The sequence below is a fragment of the Saimiri boliviensis genome, chromosome 10, assembly GCF_048565385.1.
Source record: "Saimiri boliviensis isolate mSaiBol1 chromosome 10, mSaiBol1.pri, whole genome shotgun sequence".
Lineage (NCBI taxonomy): Eukaryota > Metazoa > Chordata > Mammalia > Primates > Cebidae > Saimiri > Saimiri boliviensis.
Window position 1 is genome coordinate 15,923,886 of NC_133458.1, and position 25,928 is coordinate 15,949,813.

At 43.4% G+C, this 25,928-nt stretch overlaps 1 protein-coding gene and 1 long non-coding RNA gene across 3 annotated transcripts in view; both read left to right on the forward strand.

Moving 5' to 3' along the window:
• Window positions 1-2,931, forward strand: part of LOC141580025 (uncharacterized) — a 33,407-nt gene extending 30,476 nt beyond the window's left edge. The window contains exon 6 of the long non-coding RNA XR_012512003.1: window positions 1,548-2,931. This is a non-coding gene — a long non-coding RNA (uncharacterized LOC141580025). The remainder of the gene's footprint in view (window positions 1-1,547) is intronic.
• Window positions 2,932-4,846: 1,915 nt separating this feature from the next.
• DENND11 (DENN domain containing 11) overlaps window positions 4,847-25,928 on the forward strand; it is a 58,166-nt gene continuing 37,084 nt past the window's right edge. For both annotated transcript variants that reach the window (XR_012512004.1, XM_010340394.3), the window contains exons 1-3: window positions 4,847-5,152; window positions 19,689-19,788; window positions 20,720-20,878. Coding sequence is in view for 1 of the 2 variants with exons in the window: in XM_010340394.3 (XP_010338696.2) it covers window positions 4,885-5,152; window positions 19,689-19,788; window positions 20,720-20,878 (527 nt within the window). In the remaining variant the exon portion in view is untranslated. The remainder of the gene's footprint in view (window positions 5,153-19,688; window positions 19,789-20,719; window positions 20,879-25,928) is intronic.

Genomic DNA, 25,928 nt, shown 5'->3' on the forward strand with positions numbered 1-25,928 from the left:
CGTTACTTCCCTTCTCTTCATAGTGTTTGCTACCTGTCACCCCTCTTCCATTTCCCTCTCTTCACAGATCTCTCCTCCACATCCTCCTAATTCCTTCCCCATTCCCAACCGGAACTCCCGAAGAGGGTAGCTAACTGGGGAGACTTGAAAGTGTTTTTTCAGCTCAAAGCCTTCTCATGCTCCAGCCCTTTGTAGGTGGGGACACCAATTCATACTTCCTTGGCCCTTCCCTACACCTTCCCACCCACACAAACTGTACCAGATAATTCAACAGGGGGAGTTACTGCATTTTGCTCACAAAATGCAGTCACTCACTGCCCACCTTTGTCAGAGATTCAGAAGCCATAATAACAGAATCATCAAAGAAAAACGAGAATTCACAGGTTACCAGTAATGCAATTATTATCAACTGGGATTCTCAGCCTAGGAGTATCCTGTTTACAAATCAGCAAACCAGGTGATAGGATTTCTTTTCTACAGCCTTGATGTTGATCAATTTCCCCTCGCATTCCATGGTTTTCATTCCCGCCCCTCCAGGCTAGCTAGAGGCTGGCTCTGCTCTCAGTAAAACAGGACTGACTGGAAACACTGGCTATATTACTGTCCTGGAGGCAGGGCACAGGGGCTGGTTTATTGGGTATTACCCAAGTTGACCAGGTGTTTTGTTTTGTTTTGTTTTTCCCTGCTGCCTTTTCTCTCTCCCTTGCTATAGTTGGTGATTACCCCTATTTATGACTACATTGTTTGCCTAGGGAGGCAGCTATGCCATTGCAATGGTTTAGATCTCATGTTATCAGCAGTAATACTGTTCGAAACTTGCACGATTCACCTTTTCATGTATCCTCACTTAGAAGGTAATGACTGTGGCTAAGCTTTCAGAATAAGAAACGTGTAACACGTACAAAAAAGATACCCCAAATTTGGACAACTAAATAATAAGAATTGAATAGTTGCTGACCTTGATGACCCAATGGGATCCCTAGAGGTGCTACTATGGCCTCTGGCCCATGGCCTCACTATTTTTTTGGTTATGTTGTAGCCTTTTCTTCATTCTTAGCCTCTTTCCATTATGAAACATTTCATCTTTGCTTCAGTGAATGTTCATCCCACAGGCATCCATCCCAGGCATAAAGCTTCAGGTCATAGTTCAGGCATCCCCAAACTTTTTACACAGGGGGCCAGTTCACTGTCCCTCAGACCGTTGGAGGGCCGCCACATACTGTGCTCCTCTCACTGACCACCAATGAAAGAGGTGCCCCTTCCTGAAGTGCGGTGGGGTGCCGGATAAATGGCCTCAGGGGGCTGCATGCGGCCTGCAGGCCATAGTTTGGGGACGCCTGGTTGAGATGATATGTTACAAGGGGGACCCATGTCATCTATGGCAATAAGAGGAAAAGGAAAGGTTTTCCCCTTAATGCCTGACACATAGTAGGTGTTCAATAAATTGGTTTTGGATGAATTTGGGGAAATAAATTAATATATTTCAATCATGTTTATGATACTCCGTTATTTGACTTAAAAAAAAAAAAGTCGGAATTTTTTTTCAGTATGTCAGGAGTTGCTGCACAGGAGGAAAGCAAAGTTCCCAGGAGTAAGATATGCAAGAAGGAAGCCCACCTTGCATCTCAGGTTGAGTTCCCTGGACTAGGTGCTTGAGGGGAATTCTCCCCTTGCAGACCACTGCTGAGTGATAAGGGAGCGCCTGGACTCCACTCTGACCAGACCTTGGTTCTGAGGCCTATGAAATGGGAAGAACAGAAGCAAGAAAATTTATCTATTCAAATCTGCAAGAGGAGGAAACTTTTATTCACCTTCCTGGATAGACTGTTCCTTTGTAAAAGTAAAGCTAAGGCCATGGAAAATGAGCTATGTGAGAGTCCGTCGCTCCAGGGAAGAACATGCTGGCCTAATTGTCCCCTCAGTCAGAAGATCAAATTGTTAAAAAAACAAAAAACAAACAAAAAATCACTTAAACAGGCCTAAGTAAAGGTCCAGTACATTATTTATTTAAGATTGAATTAGGACTGAGTCATTCCAACTCTGAAAAAATAGTGTTGTTGGATTCTCATATATTTGATGGGACTGCCCCACTGAAAACCATTGTGAAGTCTGGTCTCCCAAGCAAGAAATGACACTTTAACTGTCAGTCTTTCTAGGAATCTGGCAGAATCCAGGACCAGGATTACCCTTATTTATAAAGCGACCTTAGACTAACCGTGGTTCTCTAGGCCTTGAGACAATTGGCCATGGACTTTGAGGACCAGAAACAAAGTTGAGAGAACTCCAGGCTGGTAGATGTTGGCCATTATCACTAGAATGTGCCTCACAGAAGCAACAAACCAGCAAGCAGTGTTCTTGGACAAGGGCCTGTGGGCCTTGTCAAGATCTGAAGGAGTCATCTGTAACTCACCGCTGAGTGAGAGGGCTAGGCGGTGTTTTTAAGGTCCTGCCAGCTTCAACATTGTATGCCTTCTCGTTTTGTTCAATCTCCCATCACAACGGAAAGTGCTGCCTCAACTACACAGGATAAAGTTTGCAGTAACATAAAGAAAACATTATTTTAATCACCAGCATATGTTCTCCAGCTCCCTGGACAAATCGGTCAGCAGCGGTGACACTGAGCAGGTACAAACTGGGGCCGCTGAGCAAGTGGATGTGGATCCATTGAAACCAGGGATCTCCACCGCTCCTGACTCCTCACAGCTCTGTTCCTATGACAAGAATGGTCAACAGACCCAGGAACCTTCACGAGGACCTTTTTTTTTTTTTGTATAAATTTATTTATTATTGTAATTAGATCCTCACAAAGTTGTCTTTTGACTGTCTGTTTTGTTAACGTGAAATTAAATTGTAGTTATAAAGCAAAAGTTGGTTGCCTAGGGAACAATTGTATATTCAGTTTAACAAAATAAAAGAATATTTGTCTTAAAACGCAAGATTTTGTTTGATACATAGCCTTTTGCCATGCAATCACATTATAAAAATGTTCATTTCTAAAGTGAAAATTTCTTGTGCTGTTTGAGCTTTAAGGGTTGGAATGTTTAGGTGCAACGTCAGCTCTTTAAAAAGCAAAGTGATCTAAGATATGTCTCCCTTGCAAGAGGGAATTTACATTTACAATTAACATGAAAATCATGTATCAGACTTCTGCAGGAGATTCTTCAGCATACCTTATCCAAAAATTACTCACTGTCCTAATGTATCATTTTGAAGAGTCCTGGTAAGTATTTCTCCTTGGCAGCCTCACCTTCCCACATCATGGAAGTACAGGTTTGCACATAAAACAACATGATGATAGAAAATATGATATAGTAAATTAGCTTTCTAAACTTCGGTTCTAAGTCTCCGGGTCGATACCAGTAGATATCTTTCCAGGGAGAAAGAGAAAGTCCATCAGCCCTAAAGCTAATGGCTTTGGAAATTGCATATTCTCTATGAACCTCCACTTTATATTTAAAAACAAAATTTTGAATGTCTCAACCTGAGACGCTTTGGCTATGGCCTGGTCTTCTGAAGTGGTGGGCTTTGGAATCTGGCCTGGAGTATTTCAGATATAGCCTAGTCTGGTGCACCCTTGAATGAGCCACATAATGAATGTCCTGGCCCTGATGTTTTTTTCTGGACCATGCCTGGGGCTCCCCATCTATTTCAGTGACTGTCAACATACTCCAGGGAATCAGAGTTGAGTGGTTACTTACTTGCCCTTGTAAGGTAGGGCAGAGGCTGAACTAAATATGTAAATAATGAAAGTAGACCCTGTTCTTTGGGGTAAAATGCTGCATAAGTACATTCTTTATTGTTATATCACAGATTTTAGAATAGAAGTGGCAGTCTAGGGCAGTCATTGACTATCTCCTTAGGGATAGGGGTTAAGTCACATTGCCATTGCATTGCTGGCATGTAGGACACACATGTTCATAAACATCCCCTGGAGTAACTCCCAACACATAACTCTGCTGAGTCCTTTTGAGAACCGGGAAATCGTGGGGCCTTCCTGAACCCTGGATGAATTGTGTACCTCTTCCTCTTGCCACCTCCTTCTTTAGTACTATTTTAATAGCTATTACTATTTTTATACACATCTCCCCTGAAAGAGTTACTTTAGCTGCTAGATTTACCTCATGGATTGAGGCATTAAAAATTTTTTTTAATATAAAATGGGGGTTCATAGAAAATCCCTAATCAATTTCCAAAGCCATCAGCTTTAGGGCTTTCTCTCCCCTGAGCAACTTCCTTTTCCTGATCTTATGAGGAAATATCCCTCACCCCACAAATGCTCCAGCACCTCATGCTGTATATCTGCCAGGAAATGAACTTATAATCTCCACCCCAATCAGTTTGTAACATAAAAGGAAGTGCAAAATTCCCAAACCCTAACGGCCCTTTTCAGTGCTCATTGATGTGTCTATTGCAGACACCTGGGTAGCCAGGGCGCCTCTGCTTCACTCCCCTGCTTGTAAGCAGCTTCTGCCACACATCCAGGATTATGTAATGCATATCTGTCACGGTCCACAGGACCAGGGGACTTAAAAAATAATGGTGACATAAAAACTCACACTGGTAGCTACACCACGGAACCCTAGGTGAGAGGGCGCCCCACCCACACTCAGGTGCACCGGGCGCAGGGAAGAGCTTTCGGGCCGCAGGCGTCCCACACGCGGACGTGCACTCGGACGCCTCCTAACAGGCTCGCGATTCCCGAAGCTGCTTCCGCGGCGCTGCTCCGGCTCAGTGGGAAAGGCGCCTCCGCGGCGGGGCCCCGAGCAGCGCGAGACCCGGCGGGCGGCGGCGGCGGCGGAGGCGGAGGCGGCGCGGCCCGGCGAGGGGGGTTCCCGCAGACCGCCCGCCCCGCCCCTCGCGCCCGCGGCTCCGCCTCGGCTCGCCATGGTGGAGCAGGGAGACGCGGCGCCGCTGCTGCGCTGGGCCGAGGGCCCCGCCGTCTCTCTGCCGCAGGCCCCGGAGCCGCAGGCGGGAGGCTGGGGCCGGGGCGGCGGCGGGGGCGCCCGGCAGACCGCGGAGCCGCCCCGGAGGCGGGAGCCAGAGGAGCCGGCTGCCCCGGAGGTGCTGCTGCAGCCCGGGCGCCTGGAGCTGGGCGACGTGGAGGAGGACCAGGTGGTGGCCGTGTTCGTGGTCACCTTCGACCCCCGCTCGGGTGAGGGCCGCGTCGGGGCCGGGGGCGCGAGGGCCGGGACGCCCCCGGGCTTTGGGGGCGCGGGGGAGGGGCTCGCTGCGCGCGCACTTGCCCTCCCGGCCCCGCACCAGCGCGGGTCCCGGGCTCCCCGGCCCCGGGAAGGGCGGGGGGAGCGGCGCATCCCTGTCTCCCTCCCTCGGGGTGCAGCTGGGTGCGGGAGCGCGGCCTCTCGGAGCGGCCCCGAGCGCTTTGTTCCCGCCCCGCCGACCCCTGCTCCTCTCCTCCTAGTCCCGGCTCCACAGTGGTGTTTGCACTTCTCCAGTGACAGGGGATCCGGTTTGTGGCAACGTTGGCTTTTGTTTTCTTATCTTGGGGGCGAGAAGGTTTTTCTCGTCGAAGGGAGGAAAGCCCCCCCCGGGCGAGCGCCCCCTGAAACCCAGCGCCCTGAGCTCCCCGGTCCCCGCCTGCTCGCCCCTGCTCCCCGTCGCTTCCTCCAGGGTAACTTTCCTAGCGGCCAAGTTCACTTTCTCTGACTGTGTAATTTTTAGGAATTAACGCCAGGAGCATTAAGGGATGGGGCTGAGGGATTCAGCTGAAGGCTGATTACAGGCGAAGCCTCCCCGGATAGGCTGTCTTTCGGGGATGCTTGGAGAATTAAAGTCTCATCCCACGTAATCTCAGCCTAACCAGCCGGTAAGGAGGTGTGCATTTTCCGGGTGAGAGTCCACGGGGGATAGAAAGTGGAAGGACGACCCTACGCGCCCAGGAAGCCTTGGCGGGTCAGCCAGGGACTTCTGACTCCGGGAGCCGCTCTGCTGTTCGGTGTTGGGAGGAGGGGGGGGGGGGTCATCGCTGGAGTCAGGTGTCAGGGCTTAAGGGAACCCAGGTGTGACTGTCAGTGTCTCCAGAGCAGCTGCTGGAGTGTGGGGTGCCTGTTGGTGCAGGAAAATATTGGCTGCTCTCTGGGATGAGGTGGGATGGAGTGGGGAAAAAGGGATTAGTATCTGTAGAAGGGGAATCCGGTATGGCAGATGATGGTTTCCAGGCAGGTAACTTTGGTGTTCTCAGCTGTAGGGAAGAATATGGGATTCACTGTGGAGCTCTTTTGTAGGAACAAGGTTTGTGGGGAGAACTCAGTCCTTTCTGACTTCTGCTTGTTCCTTTGCCCCATTTCCATGGCTTTCAAACTTTTTTTGACCTATCATATGAAGTTAAGTTTATATCCCAACCACAACGCTCACATACATACAGTACTTACGTAACTGAAACAGTTCATGAAATAGTGCTAACATTTTCTACATGTAATGTGTTATTTTCTGTCATTGTTTTTTGTTTTTGAGATGGAGTCTCGGCCAGGCTGGAGTGCAGTGGGGTGATCTCGGCTCACTGCAACCTCCACCTCCCAGGTTCAATCAATTCTCTGTCTCAGGCTCCCTAGTAGCTGGGATTACAGGCGCCTACTACCATGCCCGGCTAATTTGTGTGTGTGTGTGTGTGTGTGTGTGTGTTTTGGTAGAGACAGGGGTTTCACCATCTTGGTCAGGCCGGTCTTGAACTCCTGATCTCATGATCTACCAGCCTCGGCCTCCCAAAGTGCTGGTATTACAGGCGTGAGCCACCGCACCCGGCCTCTTCTCTTTTTTTTTTAAGTGTTCATCTTTCTAGTATACTATGCTGCCTGAACCCCTGCTTTCTGGCATCTGATCCTTCCTTATCCAGGGATGGAGGAGGAGGGAGGGAGGAAGAGAGAGCGCAGGAGTGCCAGCAGTGTGAGAGGGAGCGCTTGTAACTTTTTTTTTTTTTTTTTTGGTGGGGGGAAAGCAGTCCTTTCCTGCACGTAAACGTGTTTGTCTCTTTTGTCTTCTATCCTAGTCCTAAATGGCACTTTGCATCTTGTTAAAATTCTCTGATAGACTTTGTAGCATATAATTTTATTTTATATATATCTTAAAAGTAGGATATGTAGTGAATGAATGCTACTGAGCTTCCGAGGGCCTCAAGGGTTAGCACTAGGACAGGGCCCTCAGAATGCCTAATGTATGTACCCCTTGTGTGGTGGTTCCCGTGGAGTGAGGCCCACAGTGAGCTGGAGGCATCACTGGTCCCCTCTCTACTGCTGAGGCAGATCTGCTGTTTGTTCCTATTTAATACTGGCCCACCCAGACTTGTGACCCTCCTTTGCCTGTGTTGCCAAAAGCAGTAAAGTGAATATTGACTTCTTTACCCAAATTAGAGCACATTGTAGAAGTTCTTACCGAGATGTGGTTTTTCTGCAGTTATGTTTCTCTCACTAGCCTGCCTGCTTAGCGGCTTCCCCATGTCTTTCCCATGTGTCCTCAGTTTCCACTCGTAGAAGATCCTTCCTCCCCACCCCATGCCCACCCCAACCCCCCCCCCGCACCTCCCCATCACTTACTGCCCAGGCCATGGCGTTTTGTGCATTTTCCCACATCATGTGGATAACTGTTGGCATGTGTCCAAATTAGTGTTTGCATGAGAGAGGGAGAGCGTCAATGAGGAGAGAGTTCATAGCTGTGGTACATGTAAGAGGGAAAAGGAGAGGAGTGGATTCTTGTTAGAAGGGGTGTGTGTGTGTGTGTGTGTGTGTGTGTGTGTAAGCAGGCATGTATGCTGTGATTCTCTGACACAGGTGTGGGAATACGAGAGTAATCCTTTTGCGCCTTTAGATACAAGTTTTGGAAAGCTGGGTTGGGCATCTGTGGGAAGAATCAGAGAAAGAGTCTTAAAGCTTATTTCCATCAGACTCATGAATTGAAAATTATGGTTGCTGAATCTACAATGACTGAAGAACTAGGGTCTTCAGGTTCAAAGTGAGGCTTACACATACATTCAGTCTTTATCTGGAGCAGGGAGCCCTAGGATGGTGGTGCTGATCATCTGGGCCACAAAGCTGCTATTGACACCAGCGCCAGATGCTATTCTGCAAACTGGGTGGAAGATGTTGGCAGTTTCATTTTGTTCATCCTCATGATTTAGAGCCTTGATTTTAATTTTACTTTTGTTATTTGGGTTTCTAGTACAGTTTTCCTAGTCTGCTTAAAGGAAAGGATATTGTCACACTTGGGGAACACCCCTCCCCCCGGACGGTGGCAAGAGTGGTATCACTGTGTGACTGAGGACTTGTGTGTGGGCAGGATGGAGGCCGATGAAGCTTTGGACATACAATGTCTGGACATCTGTGCATCTGCCTCATTAGACTGTTTCTTTATGATATTCACTTCACACTGCTGCATTTAGAGTTTTATTGTGGATGTCTGGGAGAAATTCCTGTGCTCTGTATTGGGGCAGCTTGCAAGAAGAGGGGTGGGGTGAAAGGCAGATCACCTGCTGAGGTTTTCGAGGTGTTTCTCCTTTTCTTCTTGGGAAAGAATTTCTACCTGTGCTTCCCTCAGCCTCTAGCCAGTGCTGAAATTACATCTAAACAACTATTTCATTTAGTGTATCTAAGTCTTCTATGTTTATGTCAAATGGGTGTATTTAAAAATCACACTAATGTTAATCTCTGTAGATTCCCTGTTTGCTACATGAAATATAAGCTTAAAAAAAAAAAAAAAAACAATAGAGACGATGGATGCCCAGTGAGATTAGGGCTAGGTCTGGTGTCTGAGGCACAACTTGGAGCGCTGCCCAGGTCATCTGACTCATGGCAAATAATAAATAGCTCCAGCAATGGGTGGGAAAGTGACAAAGTAGAATGCAAATGGAAAATTTGGAGGACGATTTTAAGATGCAAGGAGCAATCCTAAGAATGGACAGCTCAAATGCAGGCAAAGACAAAGCCAGTTCTGATATCCAGCAAGAAAGTCTCACAGGAGGAGAAACTCGGTCATGTCACCATCCTTCCCCTGTATTTCCACCAGATGCCAGTGGAATACAATTGTGGTTAATTTGCTTTAATCCCACCCTGGAAGAATCTTTCCCAGGCTGTTGGTGATTCACCTGCTTGTGGTTTTCAGGGAGAAGTCAGTTTGTGGCCATCTGCTAAAAAGTCAGTTTCTCTTGAAAATTGAGGAGGGGGATATAAGAATGGTAACTGTAATACCCACCACCTCCTGAGTCCCTGCTGTGTGCCAAGGACTGGGCCACGTGTTTCAACCAGCTGCCTCTGATCCCAACAGCCTTCACCATAATCATGAGAAAAACAGGTGCACAGAGCCATTAAGGAGGAGGTTTCCATCTGTGGGATCTGGTGGCCCCTTCAGGTGGTTACATAAAGGGATTGTGTTGTTGGGACCTAGAATACCCTTGGATTCATGCCTTCATTCCTGAAACAGGATTCGTTTTGACTTCCTGATTAGAATCAGGGCATACGTATACAAGGATGGGAAGATGCTCATGGGAAGAGTAAAACCCCAGGCACGTGCTGGGGCAGAGTTCCACACCTGAGGTCAGAGGAGCTGGAAGAGGATCTCCAGCTGAGGCAGTCTCTGCTTAAGAAATGAAGAGCTCAAGAGGAAGTGCTTGCTCCAGAGTCACCTAACAGAGGAGGAAGAAAAAATTCACATATTTCCTATTAAAAAGAAATTGTTTTGGTTCAAGATCATAGCTTTCTCTATTTTAAATATTTGGAGGTGAACTTTCTAGCAGGAAGCAGTCATAGCCGTTAATGTCCATTCTCCCTGGAAAATAGTGATGAATTTTAAGACATCTGGGGGTTTTGTCATTTCTCATTTAAACAGAACTAGTTTTGGAAGACAGAGGCAGTAGTCAACATAGATAGGACAGCCTGTATCTGGCCTAGCCCGTGTGCTTATAAAACCCCAGCTGTGGGAGGCCCTGGTGCACAGAGCTGTCAGGCTGACCTTCAGAGCTGTGGAGTGGCAGGGTTCAGACTATGTACATCCTCAGCAGCACCGGCGTCTGGCCTTCCCTGGGTAACCAAGCTGCCAGCTTCATAGTCTGTTAGTCTAAGTTCCTTTAAATGCAGACATATTTACCTTTGCATGAGCTCAGCACCTGGCAGACGACTGTGCTGCCAAGTTATGCTCCACCAATATTTGTTGAATGACCGCAGATTGCCGCATTTGTGCCTCCCGTGGTGGTGTGAATCCCTCCTCAGAAGCTGTCTTTGCAGTAGAGGCTAGGAAGTGCCTGTAGGTACCTGTAATAGGTCCAAGGCATGGCCCAAGATGAGAAAGGACACAGAGATGGAAGGAGAGAAAGTTAGGGGAGAAAAAGGCACTTGTCAGGGGCGACCGACTCCTCTCTCTGATGGACTAGCCATGAAATGACCCTTTTTGTTGAATTTTCTCAGCTCCCTAGCTGAGTTCTTAATACAGTGAGGATATTCGGAAAACCTAAAAGCTTGGCGTGTGAAGGCTGAACCCGGGATAAGTAGCATTCAGGATGAGTTTTTTTTTTTTTTTTTTTTTTTCTGGTATTAAATGGCATCCCATAAGAATTACTAATTATGCAAAATCACTTTCCAATAAGCCTCTACAAGTTCCATATGTGGAACTGGTTTTTATTTGTAATGTAGGATAGCCTCAAGCCCTGATAGCTCTTCATTCCCTATTATCTGTGGTACATTGCCTCAATTATTTTTGGGTTTTGCAAAGTTCCTTATGCTTGCCTTACATGTTTGCACATTGCTATTATTTCAGTTACTTTCCCCAGTTCTCATGTTGAAATGTTAAGAAAAGTTGTAACAGTACAGTGAAAACCTGTCTATCTTTCACTTTGAGACCCAGTTTATTGACAGTTTACCCCATTTGCTTTATTCACAAATTTTTCTCCTGTTTTATCTTTTAGAAGTTTTATAATTCTGCATTTTACATTTTGGTTTACTATCCATATTTTAAAAAATTACTGTTATTTTAGAGACAGGGTCTCACTCTGTTACCTGGGTTGGTATGCAGTGGAGTGAGCATAGCCCCTTGCAGCTTTGAACTCCTGGGCTCAAGTGATCCTCCTGCCCCAGCCTCCCAAGTAGCTAGGACTACAGGCACACACCACCATGCCTGGCTAATTTTGTTTTATAGAGACAAGGTCTCGCTATGTTACTTAGGCTACCTACTATCCATATTGAATACATTTCTGTGAAAGGGGTATAGTAGGTGTCTACTTTCATTTTTTTGCATGTAGATGTCCACTTGTTTCAGCACCATGTATTGTAAAGGCTGTCTTTTCTCTGTTGCCTTTGTTCCTTTGGTAAAGATTACTTGATTAATTTCTGTGGATCTGTTTCAAGGCTCTCTATTCTGTTCCATTAATCTATTTGTCTGATATTTCACCAATATGTACTCTCTTGATAATTTTATAGTAAGTCTCGAAGTTGGGTGCACTGTTTGTCTTCTAATTTTATTGTTCTTCAGTATTATGTTGGCTATTTTAGGTCTTTTACCTTGCCATGTAAGCTTTGGAATTAACTTGTCAATATCCAAAAAATAATTTGCTGCGATTTTGATTGGGATTGCATTGAGTCTGTTGCATAGAATGTGGATGTGAAATTCCCTGTGCTAAAATTGCTCTCAAGTACATCTGTTGCATTGACACAAATCCAGTAAGTGGTAAAAGTAGAACTGACTATATACATGGATATATATATCCATGGATATGCCTTTTTTCCCTGAACCATTTGAAAGTTAGTCACAGATAGGATAATATGCCACTCCTAAATGTTTGAGGATAAACCTTCTAAGAATAAGAACATTTTCCTACATAGCTATATATTATTACTATTTCTAAGGTAATTAACACTAATTTATCAGTTTTTTGTTTAAACACATGCATTTCCTTAATCTGGTTTTTTAAAAATACCCATTCTGTCCCGTATAAGGCATGATATTATGTTAAGATGTGAAGACAAGCAAAATTCCCACCTTGTAAAAGTTCACAGACTCCTGGGGAGACAGACATCGAAGACATAGTTATGACAGGTGGAGATAAGGGCCATAGTAGCTATACCTACTTTCCTTTGATTCAAGGAGAGTGTCAGCAGGAATGTGCTTCCCATGGGATGAAGATGCCTCTCCCCAGAGTGGTGTTCAGGAGCCTGTGCCCTGTTCCTGATTTACCAGCCTCTGATGATCCTTTCCAGATGGGCTCGTGCCTACCTAGAATTGAAGGATGTAACTAACAGTATGTTATTCGCTCTCTCTGTTTCTTTCCGTTTCTGTGTAGTTGGGATTTACCAGGCACAGAGGAGCAAGGAAGAGGGTTTGAGAGCCAGGCTAAGGAATAGGGACTTTATCTTCTAGATCAGCTGTACTAAGTAGGACATGGGTTGGACATGAACACGAGAGAGCCAAATCAACAGTGGTGTAATCAAGATAGGAGTTTATTTCTTTTTCATGTGCCAGTCCGGTAATAGCAGCCTAGAGCTAGAATACTGGCTCAGATCTCCAGGGTCATCCAGGGACCTAGGCCCGCGTCAGCCTATGGCTCCAGCATCCCGTCTGTGATATGTCACCAGATCCACATTCCAGGCTGCAGGGTGGAGAAAGGGTAGAGTGCTCCTTGCCTTTCAGGCACATTCTGGAAGCAGTGCACTTCACTTCTGTCCACATGACACTGACCAGAATTTACTTATGAAGATACTGAGAAACATAGCCTTCATTTGGAAGGCCATGCACCAAACTAAATCTAGCAGGTTCCGGTTCATATAAGAAGGGAAGAGTAGATTCTGAAGGACAGCTTGCATACCTGACATATCTCTAGTTCTTTTAAAAAAAGAAATATTGGTATTCACTTTGGGAGGCCAAGGCGGGTGGATCACGAGGTCAAGAGATCGAGCCCATCCTGGTCAACATGGTGAAACCCCGTCTCTACTAAAAATACAAAACATTAGCTGGGCATGGTGGCGCGTGCCTGTAATCCCAGCTACTCAGGAAGCTGAGGCAGGAGAATTGCCTGAACCCAGGAGGAGGAGGTTGCGGTGAGCCAAGATCGCACCATTGCACTCCAGCCTGGGTAACAAGAGTGAAGAAACTCCATCTCCAAAAAAAAAAAAAAAAAGAAATATTGGTATAGATCTTTTTAAGAAAAAAATAGGTCTATATCTTCTTTATATTTATTTTCTATAAAATTAGTCTCTTAAGATGCTCCTTTAAAAATGATTTAAGATACTCCTTTAAAAAAGATAACTTGGGGAAACATTAAGCACTGAATTGATCTCATAGAGATTCACAATGCGGAGTGGCATATTAAAGGCTTTGAGAAGTTCTGCAGTTAAGGAATGTGTCTAGCTTTCTTTAAGCTAAGATAATTTGGCCAAAAAAAAGAAAACGCATTTCACAAAATTTTGTTTTCTTGTTTGCAGAAGCCCTATTAGCATGAGCTTGGGAAATGCTACTTTGGGAATCATTAAAAGCTCCAGTTTGCAGTGATGCAAACATTTTTAAAGCAATTCTATTCCTAGGAATGTGGCCAGTAGAAATGCGCATACTGTGTTAGAGTTCAATCAGAGAAACAGAAAAACTAGGAGATATATAAAGGAATTCGTTGCAGGGATTTGATTTTATGCAACTGTGGGAGCTGTTAGACAATCTATATAAGGCTGTTGTCTTTGTGTGATGTTGGAGCTTGAAGTCGTCTGGGCAGACGGTTATGAAGGAGAAGGGTAAATTTGTGAAGAGGAAGAGGTGGAAGAGAAGAAGAAGCTGAAACTTATGAGGTTAGATGGGAACTTGGTTAAGGCTGTTACCGTCTCCAGCTTTGAATATGCGGGTGTCCTAAGGAGAAGCTGAGGCCCTTGATTATGGAACTAAACACATACCTGGCTTAGGAGTCAGAGAAGCTGAAGGACGATCAAGGGATGGTGGCTCCAGCATCACCAGGACTAGCTGCTGCCCCTGACCACCATGGTAAGCTTGCAGAGAAGCAACTATGCAGTGGACCTACTGCACCGACCTTACAGATGCAAACAGAGCATGGCTGCTGATTCATTTCTAACTCTCAGCTGGAAACATACAAGGAGGGGAATTCTGAGGAGGATAGTTCAGCCCGCCCAGGTCAGTGTGTTACAAAGCCACTATATGCTATTTCAGCAGACGGTAAATACAGGATTGTTTACAGCAGTGCTAGTTGCTGTAACTTCCAATTGGAAGTAACTTAAGTGTACAACATCAGTTAAGCAGGTAAACTGCTACATGCGTATGATAAAGTAATAGATGAACAAACTGTTGCTACACGCAATAGCATGGATGACATAAAAGACTCGAGAATACAAGCTATAATTACATTTGAAGAAACTCAGAAGAGGCTAAGCTAATTCATGGTTTCAGAAGTCAGGATAATAGTCATGTTTGAGGGTAATGACTTGGAGGCACTATGAGGGAGGTTTCCGATGTACAAATAATGTTCTTTCAGCTTCTTGATCTGGGTGCTAGTTATACAAATGTGTTTACTTTGGGGAAATTCATTGAGTTATACTTTGTGCATTTTTCTGTTTTTTAAGTTCTGGGATACATGTATAGGATGTGCAGGTTTGTTACATAGGTAAACATGTGCTATGGTGGTTTGTTGCACCTATGAACCCATCTCCTAGGTATTAAGCCCTGTATGCTTTAGCTATTTATTCTGATGCTCTCCCTCCCCCTTATCTTCCAAAAGGCCATAGTGTGTGTTTTTCCCTTCCCTGTGTCCATGTGTCCTCATTGTTCAGCTCCCACTTATGAGTGAGAACGTGCAGTGTTTGGTTTTCTGTTCCCATGTTAGTTTGCTGAGGATAATGGCTTCCAGCTCCATCTGTGTCCCTCCAAAGGACATGATCTTGTTCCTTTTAATGGCTGCATAGTTTTCCACGGTGTATGTGTACCACATTTTTTTTTATCCAGTCTACCATTGATAGGCATTTGGGATGATTCCATATCTTTGCTATTGTGAATGGTGCTGCAATAAACATCTTTGTGCACTTTTCTATACTTGTGCTATACTTCAATGCAACACTTAGGTAAATAAAGTTTTAAGACACTGAGTAGTCACGGGCAGGCTGGGCTGGAGGAAAGGAGCTAAGTTTGAGCTAGCTGAACCAAGTAACATGTGGCGTGCGGGTAAGCAAGGCAGTGAGTATTAGAAGAAGCAGGTTAGTTGAGTATGAAGAGGACAGAGCTTATCAAGGGTCCTTGTAACTCTGTCCCAGACTGTCCCTTTCTTCTGCTGCCCATCTACTGCCACTGTAAAGGGTTAGGAGCCTGTACACAGAGGCCCAAGCAGGGGCTCTCATCTCTGGCATGCATCAGCATAATCACCTTTTGGCAGGGCAGGGAAGATGGTGATTCTGTAGACCTAGGGTAGCCCCTGGCACCTTTTAAAGCTCCGTAATTGTCCTGATGCATTCCATAGGAAACAAAACCACTGGACTGTAGAGGTAATAGACATGGATAGCAGATGGGAAATACAGGAAAGTGTGGGGGAACCTGGTGCTTAAAAAGCTCATCTTTTCCCCAAGGTCACCTCTCTTAGTTTCTAATTGCTTTTTCTTATCGTTGACCCTGACAAACATAACATTATTCTACCCTTTCTGTTTTATGAACTCTTTAAAAAAAAATTTTTTTCCCCAGTATATATTATATTGCACTTTATGTTCTGGGGTACATGTGTAGAACATGCAGGATTGTTGCATAGTACCTACATGGCAATGTGATTTGCTGCCTCCATCCCCCCATCACATATATCTGGCATTTCTCCCCATGTTATCCCTTCCCAACTTCCTACCCTCCCTCTTCCGCTGTCCCGCTGCTAGTCCCCCCGCAACAGACACCGGTGTGTGATGCTTCCCTCCATGTGTCCATGTGTTCTCATTGTTCAACAGCCACCTATGAATGAGAACATGCAGTGTTTGATTTTCTGTTCTTGTCTAAGTTTGCTGAGAATGATCGTTTCCAGATTCATCCATGTCCCTACAAAGGACGTGAACTCATCGTTTTTTTGTGGCTGCCTGTTATTCCATGGTGTATATGTGCCACATTTTCCTTGTCCAGTCTATCATCGATGGGCCTTTGGGTTGGTTCCAGTTCTTTGCTATTGTAAACAGTGCCGCAATGACCATACGTATGCATGTGTCTTTATAATAGAATGATTGATAATCCTTTGGATATATACTCAGTAATGGGATTGCTGGATCAAATGGAATTTCTATTTCTAGGTCCTTGAGGAATTGCCAGAATAGTTGAACTAATTTACAGTCTCACCAACAGTGTAAAAGTGTTCCTATTTCTCCACATCCTCTCTAGCATCTGTTGTCTCCAGATTTTTTTAATGATCACCATTCTAACTGGCATGAGATGGTATCTCAGTATAGTTTGATTTGCATTTCTCTAATGACCAGTGGTGATGAGCATTTTTTCATATGTTTGTTGGCCTCATATATGTCGTCTTTTGCAAAGTGTCTGTTGATGTCCTTCACCCCCTTTTGAATGGGTTTGTTTGTTTTTTTTCTTGTAAATCTGTTTTAGTTTTTTTTAGATTCTGGATATTAGCCCTTTGTCAGAAAGGTAGATTGCAAAAATTTTTTCCCATTCTATTGGTTGCTGGTTTACTCTAATGATTGTTTCTTTTGCTGTGCAGAAGCTGTGGAGTTTGATTAGGTCCCATTTGTCTATTTTGGCTTTTGTTGCCAATGCTTTTGGTGTTTTGGTCATGAAGTCCTTGCCTATGCCTATGCCCTAAATGGTTTTGTCTAGGTTTTCTTCTAAGGTTTTTGTGGTGTTAGGTCTTATATTTAAGTCTTTAATCCATCTGGAGTTAATTTTAGTGTAACGTGTCAGGAAGGGGTCCAGTTTCTGCTTTCTGCACATGGCTAACCAGTTTTTCCAACACCATTTATTAAACAGGGAATCCTTTCCCCATTGCTTGTTTTTGTCAGGTTTGTCAAAGATCAGATGGTTGTAGATGTGTGGCATTGTATCCAAGGCCTCTGTTTTATTCCATTGGTCTATATCTCTGTTTTGGTACCAGTATCATGCTGTTTTGATTACTGTAGTCTTGTAGTATAGTTTGAAGTCAGGTAGCCTGTTGCCTTCAGCTTTGTTCTTTTTGCTTAGAATTGACTTGGCTATGTGGGCTGTCTTTTGGTTCCATATGAAGTTTAAGGTGTTTTTTCCCACTTTTGTGAAGAGGGTCATAGGTAGCTTGATGGATAGTGTTGAATCTTTAAATTACTTTGGGCAGTATGGCCATTTTCACAATATTGATTCTTCCTAACCATGAGCATGGAATGTTTTTCCATCTGTTTATGTCCTCTCTTATTTCCTTGAGCAGCAGTTTGTAGTTCTCCTTGAAGGGGTCTTTTACATCCTTTGTTAGTTGTATTCCTAGGTATTTTATTCTCTTTGCAGCAATTGTGAATGGCAGTTCGTTCTTGGTTTGGCTCTCTTTAAGTCTGTTATTGGTGTATAGGAATGCTTGTGATTTCTGCACATTCGTTTTTGTATCCTAAGACTTCACTGAAGTTGCTTATCAGTTTCAGGAGATTTTGGGCTGAGACAATGGGGTCTTCTAAATATGCAATTATGTCATCTACAAAGAGAGACAATTTGACTTCCTCCTTTCCTAATTGAATATGCTTTATTTTTTTTTTTCTTGCCTGATTGCTCTGGATAGAACTTCCAATGCTATGTTGAATAGGAGTGGTGAGAGAGGGCATCCTAGTCTAGTGCCAGATTTCAAAGGGAATGCTTCCAGTTTTTGCCCATTCAGTATGATATTGACTATTGGTTTGTTGTAAATAGCTTTTATTATTTTGAGGTATCTTCCATGGATACCTAGTTTATTGAGTTTACTGAGAGTTATTAGCATAAAGCACTGTTGAATTTTGTCGAAGGCCTTCTCTGCATCTGTTGAGATCATCTTAATTCCTTTTTCATGCTTTTCCCTCAGTGAATTGACTAAATGATCGGAATCATGATTCCTCTTTTGAAAAAAAAACTATTTGAAAGTGTCTTGGGCTATCGAATGTGGGATTGGCCAATGCTCTATGATATCTACCGTGTCCTGAGACTAAATTGTATATTCCCTGATGCTCTGAACAATCATCTGAAAGCATTGTTGGCTGGGATTATTGATGGTTTTTCTAATGCCTAGCAAATTAGGATTTGGAGTGTTAAGAAGTTTGTTCTGAAATGAAATCTCACAGGTAGTTTAGTGTTTTGCTTTAAACCCTTTTGAATATGCATGAAAACAACAGGGAGTATTCTATAGTGTTCTCTCAGGACTCTGGATAACACTGCTTTTCTGTAGTTCCCTGATTCCCACAGCCTGAGGCATGCTTGTCAGTGCCCTTAAAATCCCACCTTGGCCAGGCCCTGTGGCTCACGCCTATAATCCCAGCACTTTGGGAGGCTGAGGCAGGCGGATCACCTGAGGCCGGGAGTTTGAGACTAGCCTGGATAACATGGTGAAACCCCATCTCTACTAAAAATACAAATTTAGCTGGATGTGGTGGTGGGCGCCTATAGTCCCAGCTGCTCGGGAGGCTGAGGCAGGAGGATCGCTTGAACCCAGGTGGTGGAGGTTCCAGTATGCCAAAATCATGCCACTGCACTCCAGCCTGGGTGACAAAGTGAGACTCCATCTCAAAAAAAAAAAAAAAAAAAAAAAAAAAAAAAAAACAAAAAACCACCTCACCTTATCCTCTGTCATGACATTGATCCCCCTGAACTGTAACTGCTGCTCTCCTCATCTCTCTCTGGACTCTAATCTCACTGCAGTCAGGAGCTGTGCATATCCAGCATCTAGCTCAGGAGAAACGGAATAATTAATGATGAGTGAATGAGTCCCCAAATTCTGGAAGCAAATATCATTGGCCCTCGAAGAAGGACTTTACTTAGAGAAGAGAGAGAGGGAGGGAAACAGAGTGACATTAATCAGAGAGGTAGGAGAAGCACCAAAATAGTATTCTGTCAAGAAATCTAGGAAAAAGAGGAGAAATGTTTGAGGGATTAGCAAATGCTACCCAGAGGTAAATGAGAATGAGAATTTAAAAAATGTTTTGGGATTTTTCCCAGTCATTAGTGGCTATAGATAGAATCAAGATCTCAAAGGATTAAGGAGAGAACGTAAGATAAGGAAATGAGGGCAGAAGTTTAAAAAAAAAATATGCAGAGAAGTGAGGCCATGAAAGGCAGATTTGGAAATGGTTGAGCAGAAGGATAGAAAGGCAGCGTCTTCATGAGAGGGGAGAACAGTGTTCATTTGAGGGCAGAGATGGGAGATTCCTTCAGTGTCTGGCGTCTAAGCCATTTTCTTTGAATGATGTTTCTTTTTTTTTCTTTTTGAGACGAAGTTTCGCTCTTGTTACCCAGGCTGGAGTGCAATGGCACGATCTCGGCTCACTGCAACCTCCGCCTCCTGGGTTCAGGCAATTCTCCTGCCTCAGCCTCCTGAGTAGCTGGGATTACAGGCACATGCCACCATGCCCAGCTAATTTTTTGTATTTTTAGTAGAGACGGGGTTTCACCATGTTGACCAGGATGGTCTCGATCTCTTGACCTCGTGATCCACCTGCCTCAGCCTCCCAAAGTGCTGGGATTACAGGCTTGAGCCACGGCGCCCGGCGATGTTGTTTCTTTTAACTTGTGTCTTCCTTTTCCTGCAGGAAACATGGTAGAATGGTGCTTACCTCAAGATATTGACCTTGAAGGTGTTGAGTTCAAGTCTATGGCTAGTGGGTCCCATAAAATCCAGTCTGATTTCATGTAAGTACTTCCAAACTGGAGTCGTCTTCGTGCCATTCCCCCCACCTCCACACTTTCCCCGAAGCAGAAGGGCTCTTGTTAGGAGGTGTTCATGTGCTGTGTGTAAATGCCTTGAAAATACATGGATAGTTTTGTGTTTACATCATTTTTCTAGCGAGATGTCTAGCTTTCATCATGTTCTCAACAGGCTTCATGACCTAAAAATCTTAGGAATCCCTACCCGTAGAGGTTCTCTCACTTTCTCAGAAATTACATGGACCTCACTTGAGGTTTGGTTTTAATGAAAATGTGCAGTCTCAGCCCTGTGCGAGTTAACCAAGGACATCTATGTGCTCAACCTTGAAATTCCAGCTTTAAGTAAGGCCATTTTTTAGTCCGGTGCAGTGAGGTATTGGAGAATTTTGTGAGAAGGAACAATGGAAAGAACTTAAGGGTAATGAAGTGGCTTTAATCTCCTCATGGGGCTGAATTCATGACTGATACAAGTGTGAGAAAGAGGAGGAAATAAAATGGCAGCTCAGTTAAAAATATCAGAGCCTCAGGAAGTAAGGGAAGAATCATTGTGGTTCATGCCATGAAAAAGAGTCCTAGTTCCAGAGGAGCCTGAAGAGGAATGTTGGTTCTGCTTCTCCCATCCAAGTCATTAGTTGTGACACAGGAGAGAGGACATGTGTCCATGATCCTGGGCGGCCAAGCAGCAATCTTGCCAGGATCAAGTTCCAGCTCCAGCCAGGTGACCCTTGGCAAGTCCTGTAATCTCTTCAGGCCTTGATCATCTCACTGGTGAGGTCAAGTGAGTTGGCCTATGTGTTTCCTTGAGGCTGAGCTTTGTCATTTACAGCCCCGGACAGAGTTCATTGGTTTTGTTTAGGATTGTGTCTCAGAATTTCTCTCTGATATTGAGCCACACTACACATTTGGTCTCTTCTAGCTATTTCCGAAAGGGGCCCTTCTTCGGCCTGGCCTGCTTTGCCAACATGCCCGTGGAGAGCGAGCTGGAACGTGGCGCGCGGATGAAGTCTGTGGGCATCCTCTCTCCCTCCTACACGCTGCTTTACCGCTACATGCACTTCTTGGAGAACCAGGTTCGGTACGTGGCTTCCGTACATGTGCAGGGAGGCAGCAGGATTCACCAGCTGGTGCATGTAGCGCTAGCCCTTGGAAACAGCACTTGTGTGCCAGAGCAACAGATGTCTTTCCAAGAACATCCGTGGCGAGGTTTTGTGCCTCGGGTGGTATCCTTTCATTTCAGCCAGCACGCTGCATGATGATTCTTCACTCTATAATGAAAGCTGGGCTATATTCTACCTTCAGTTTGGATTTAATACTGCCATCACTTTTTAAAATTAAATAATTTGTTGACAGGTACATTATGTTTGTTTATGCAAAACCACAATAGTTCTCTCCTTGCCCTAGGTAGGCAAAGAAATCCTAAACTTTTTTAAAGCCTACTTCTTTATTGGATTCTTTTTTTTTTCCTTTTTTCTTTTCTTTTTTTTTTTTTTTTTGAGACAAAGTCTCCCTTTGTCTCCCAGGCTGGAGTGCAGTGGCATGATCCTGGCTCACTGTAACCTCCACCTCCCAAGTTCAAGCGATTCTCATGGCCTCAGTCTCCCAGGTAGCTGGGATTACAGGTGCCCAACACCATGCCCAGCTAAATTTTGTATTTTTAGTAGAAATGGGGTTTCACCATGTTGGCCAGGTTGGTCTTAAACTCCTGACCTCAGGTGATCCACCTACCTCCGCCTCCCAAAGTGCTGGGATTACAGGCGTGAGCCACTGTGCCCAGCCTATTGGGATTCTAATTATGATTGAGATAATCAAAAGAGAACTTAAAAAGGTGTGTGCATGTTTTTTTGTTTTTTTTTTCCCTTTGGTAGAGACAGGCTCTTAACATACTGCCCAGGCTGGTCTTGAACTCCTGGAGTCAAATGATCCTCCCATCTTAGCCTGCCAAAGAGCTGGGATTATAGGTGTGAGCCAAGGTGCCTGGCATAGGAAGAGAATTTTTAACAGAAGCAGCAAAATGATTAGTTACTTTACATTTTTTTTCATTGTTCAAGTAACCTAATTACATTTCAGATTTTGAGGGGAAAATTTATCCCTAATCCCTGAAGCACTGATAAAATGTTACTACTTCTTTTCTGTTTATGCATGTTCATTTAAAATATATATTTGGCACCATACAATAGATATACTCTTTTATAGCCTATACTTTTAAAATTTATCACTATTCAAACATTTTTATGTAACATAATTGTGATCTTCAGCTTTGAAAGTGTGAACTTTATTGTTTGTGGAAAAAAACATGTTTATTATTTAAACATTTATGTGTTTATTATTTAAAATTTATATGAAAGTACAAAGGATTTTAGAAAATTCTCTCAAATATTAGCACAGATATCCATTGTCAGTATTCCGTGAATGTCATTCTAGAGTACAAATACCTTTACAAAAGTAGGATTAATATTTTATAGATTTAATTTTTTCAAATAGGCTGTGTTAATGAAATATGTTAAACATAATTTTACTTATAACTTCAAGTAAATATTTTTATAATAAGATATACTATTACTTGAAATATTCCTCCAAAATGAAGAAGAAAGATTATGAAAAACATGACAATATGGTTTTTATCTTATTCTCGTAGTAGCTCACTAAAAGCATACAAGGGGCAGTCAACACACATCAGCATTCTATTTCCAGCTGCCTTCCCTAAAGCTGCAAATTCAGGTGACACAGGGTCTGTCTCCCGTTATTGAAGTTTTAGCAGACGTTTTGCTACAAGTGTAACAAAGGTTTCCAGCTTTTCTTGTTGTTGTTGCCCAGGCGGGAGTGCCGGAGTGCAGTGGCATGATCTCGGCTCACTGCAACCTCCGCCTCCTGGGTTCAAGCAATTCTCCTGCCTCCGCCTCCTATGTAGCTGAGATTACAGGCACATGCCACCATGCCTAGCTAATTTTTTTTAAAAATTTTTTATTTATTTTATTTTAATAGAGATGGGGTTTCACCACGTTGGTCAGGCTGGTCTCTAACTCCTGACCTCAGATGATCTGCCCGCCTCGACCTCCCAAAATGCTGGGATTACAGGCCTGAGCCACCACACCCAGTAAGTTGCCAGCTTTCTAGTCTGCAATATCTATTTTCTCACCACTCTCCTCTTCCAGCTACAAAGCCAGTACCTCTATATGGTTTTTGATACTGTAGTGACTCATTTCTAGGTATCATTTTTGGCTTTAACTAGAGTATAAATTGCTGTAACAAAGAGACGCCCAATACAGTGACACAGTAAGACAGAATTACAGCTTTTCTGGCATGGCAGTTGTAGTAGTTCATTGTGGGTAGGTGGTTCTGTTCCGTTGGTCATTCTTGGACCCAAGTCATTCAGTCTTATGTCATTTTCTGTAGTGTTGTCCTCATCCACATGGTGGAAGCTGTCTCACCATTACAATGTCATTTTCCAGCCTATAGAAAGAGGGAAAGACCTGAGCTCAGTGGAATGTGACCAGTTCTTGGTTACTAGGCACACATGGTAGCAAGGGAATCTGGGAAATGTGGCCTTTAGCTGGGCGTCCATGTGTCCATCTAAAATTTGGAAGGTTTTATTACTAAAGAGGAGTGTGGCAGACTACCACTCACATAAAGTGAAAGATCTTCACCCAGTTCCCATATCCATTCAAATAATCCCAGTAATCACAATTCATTTCTCATGTACCATCCCAAAGTGTGTGTGTGTATACACAAATACAAATGTATATTCTTATTGTCTCCCTTTTTCATGCAAAAGATAGCATGTTATTCATGTTATTTTGCACCTAGCCTTTTTCTTTTCTTTTCTTTTCTTTTCTTTTCTTTTCTTTTTTTTGCGACGGAGTTTCACTCTTGTTACCCAGGCTGGAGTGCAATGGCGCGATCTCGGCTCACCGCAACCTCCGCCTCCTGGGTTCAGGCAATTCTGCTGCCTCAGCCTCCTGAGTAGCTGGGATTACAGGCATGCGCCACCATGCCCAGCTATCACCTAGCCTTTTTCATTTGATAGTATGACAGATCTCATATCAGTACCTTGAGAATTTCTTCCTTGTTTTCAGCCATATCATATGCCTTGTATAGAAGAATGGCACTTTATTTATCAAGCTCATTATTGATAGACATTTGGTTATTTCCTGTCCATTTCCTGCTACAAATGATGCTGCATTGGATATCATGCATTTCACACGTGAGACGTTTATCTGTACATTAAATTTTCAGAAATGAAATTGATGCTTCAAAGGATATGTGCATATGTAATTTTAACTTTAATAGATCCTATCAAATCGCTTCCCATAGAGGTTGTGCCATTCGCATGCCCAGCAGTGATACAAGAGAATGCCTGTTTCATCACAGCATTACCAACATAAAAATGAAAGTTTGGGAGTTTGGACATTCTAACCTGATGGATAAGAAAACAGTACCTCAGTATAGTTTTAATTTGTATTTTTCTTATAAGTGAGGTTGAGCACCTTTATATTTGTTTGAGTCATTTGTATGTCTTACTCTGTGAACCATTTCTAGCCTTTGCTACATTTTGTTGTCTACCTTTGCTTATTTCTGGGAGTTTGTAGGATAGGGAAATTTGTTCTTTGTGATATAAGTTGAAAATACTTTACCACTTTGTCATTTGTCTTTCAACATAACCTTCTTGTCAGGTAGGTGTTTTTCTTTGAATTCATTAATCTTTTTATGGCTTCTAGATTTTGAGTCATAGCTAGAAAGGTTTTGCAGCTTGGTGATGAAAGAGGTTGTAGGTAACATAAGAGAAGAGACTTGTATGACGGAGTATGAGGAAAAGAAAAGCACAGTTAGATAAGCTCAGGTCTAGGCTGGGATAATACCTGACTGTAGCAGTAACTTTTACATAAATTCACTAATCTTAATTTCTGCAATGCTTAATCTGTGTTTTATATTTCTTCTGACTTGTGATGTTCCAGACCTATTTATTTGTATTTAATCTACAACTTTTGCCCTCAATATCTCTCTAAAGAGTCTTCTTAATGATTATTTCTTATTAATCAGAAGATATTGGAGAACTATTTTATAATTGAGAAATTAAATTAGAAAAGGCAAGAGGGACTGTTATTGCATAATGGGACCTGTGACTTGTAACCACATTTTACCTTGCTCAGATCTCAGTTTAAACAAACCAACTCTCAAGTAGCATCTGGGGGAGAATGGCTATATTTTGAATGTGGACTGGATATTAGTTTATATTAAGGTATTATTCTTGTTAAGTGAGATCATGGCATGGTGGTTATGTGTTCATTATTTGAACAGACCTCATCAGTTAGAGATGCCTTACAAAGCATTTATCAGTAAATGTAATGATGTAGGATTTTCTTTAAGACATTCTAGGAAAAAAGTGATGGTAGGGTGTAGCCGTAACCATATTGATCAAATATTGATTATTGTTGAAGCTAGATGACAAATACATGGGGTTCATTATTCTATTCTTTCTACATTTTGTGTATATGTTTCAAAATGTTCATAGTGAAAAGTTTAAAATGACTAAATATAAAATTAACATATAGTTAGTTATTATGGGAAACTTTAAAAATAGAGAAAAGCTCAAAGAAAAAAAAAAATGATGTCACCAGCCAGACCTATCTACTGTTAACATTTTCTTTTATATCCTTCTAGTATTTTCCCAGGTGCAAATATATATTATACATACACATTTTATTTTCTTTCTTTCTTTCTTTTTTTTTTCTTTTTTTTTTTTTTTTTGAGAAGGAGTTTTGCTCTTGTTACCCAGGCTGGAGTGCAGTGGCACGATCTCGGCTCACCGCAACCTCTGCCTCCCGGGTCCAGGCAATTCTCCTGCCTCAGCCTCCTGAGTAGCTGGGATTACAGGCACACGCCACCATGCCTAGCTAATTTTTTGTATTTTTTTAGTAGAGACGGGGTTTCACCATGTTGATCAGGATGGTCTCAATCTCTTGACCTCGTGATCCACCCGCCTTGGCCTCCCAAAGTGCTGGGATTACAGGCGTGAGCCACCGCGCCTGGCCCCACATTTTATTTTCTTAAAGGATTATTGAGGTCATTTAGTATGTAAATTTTGTAACTTGGTATGTTACCCTTTCTGGTGTATCATGAATTGTAGT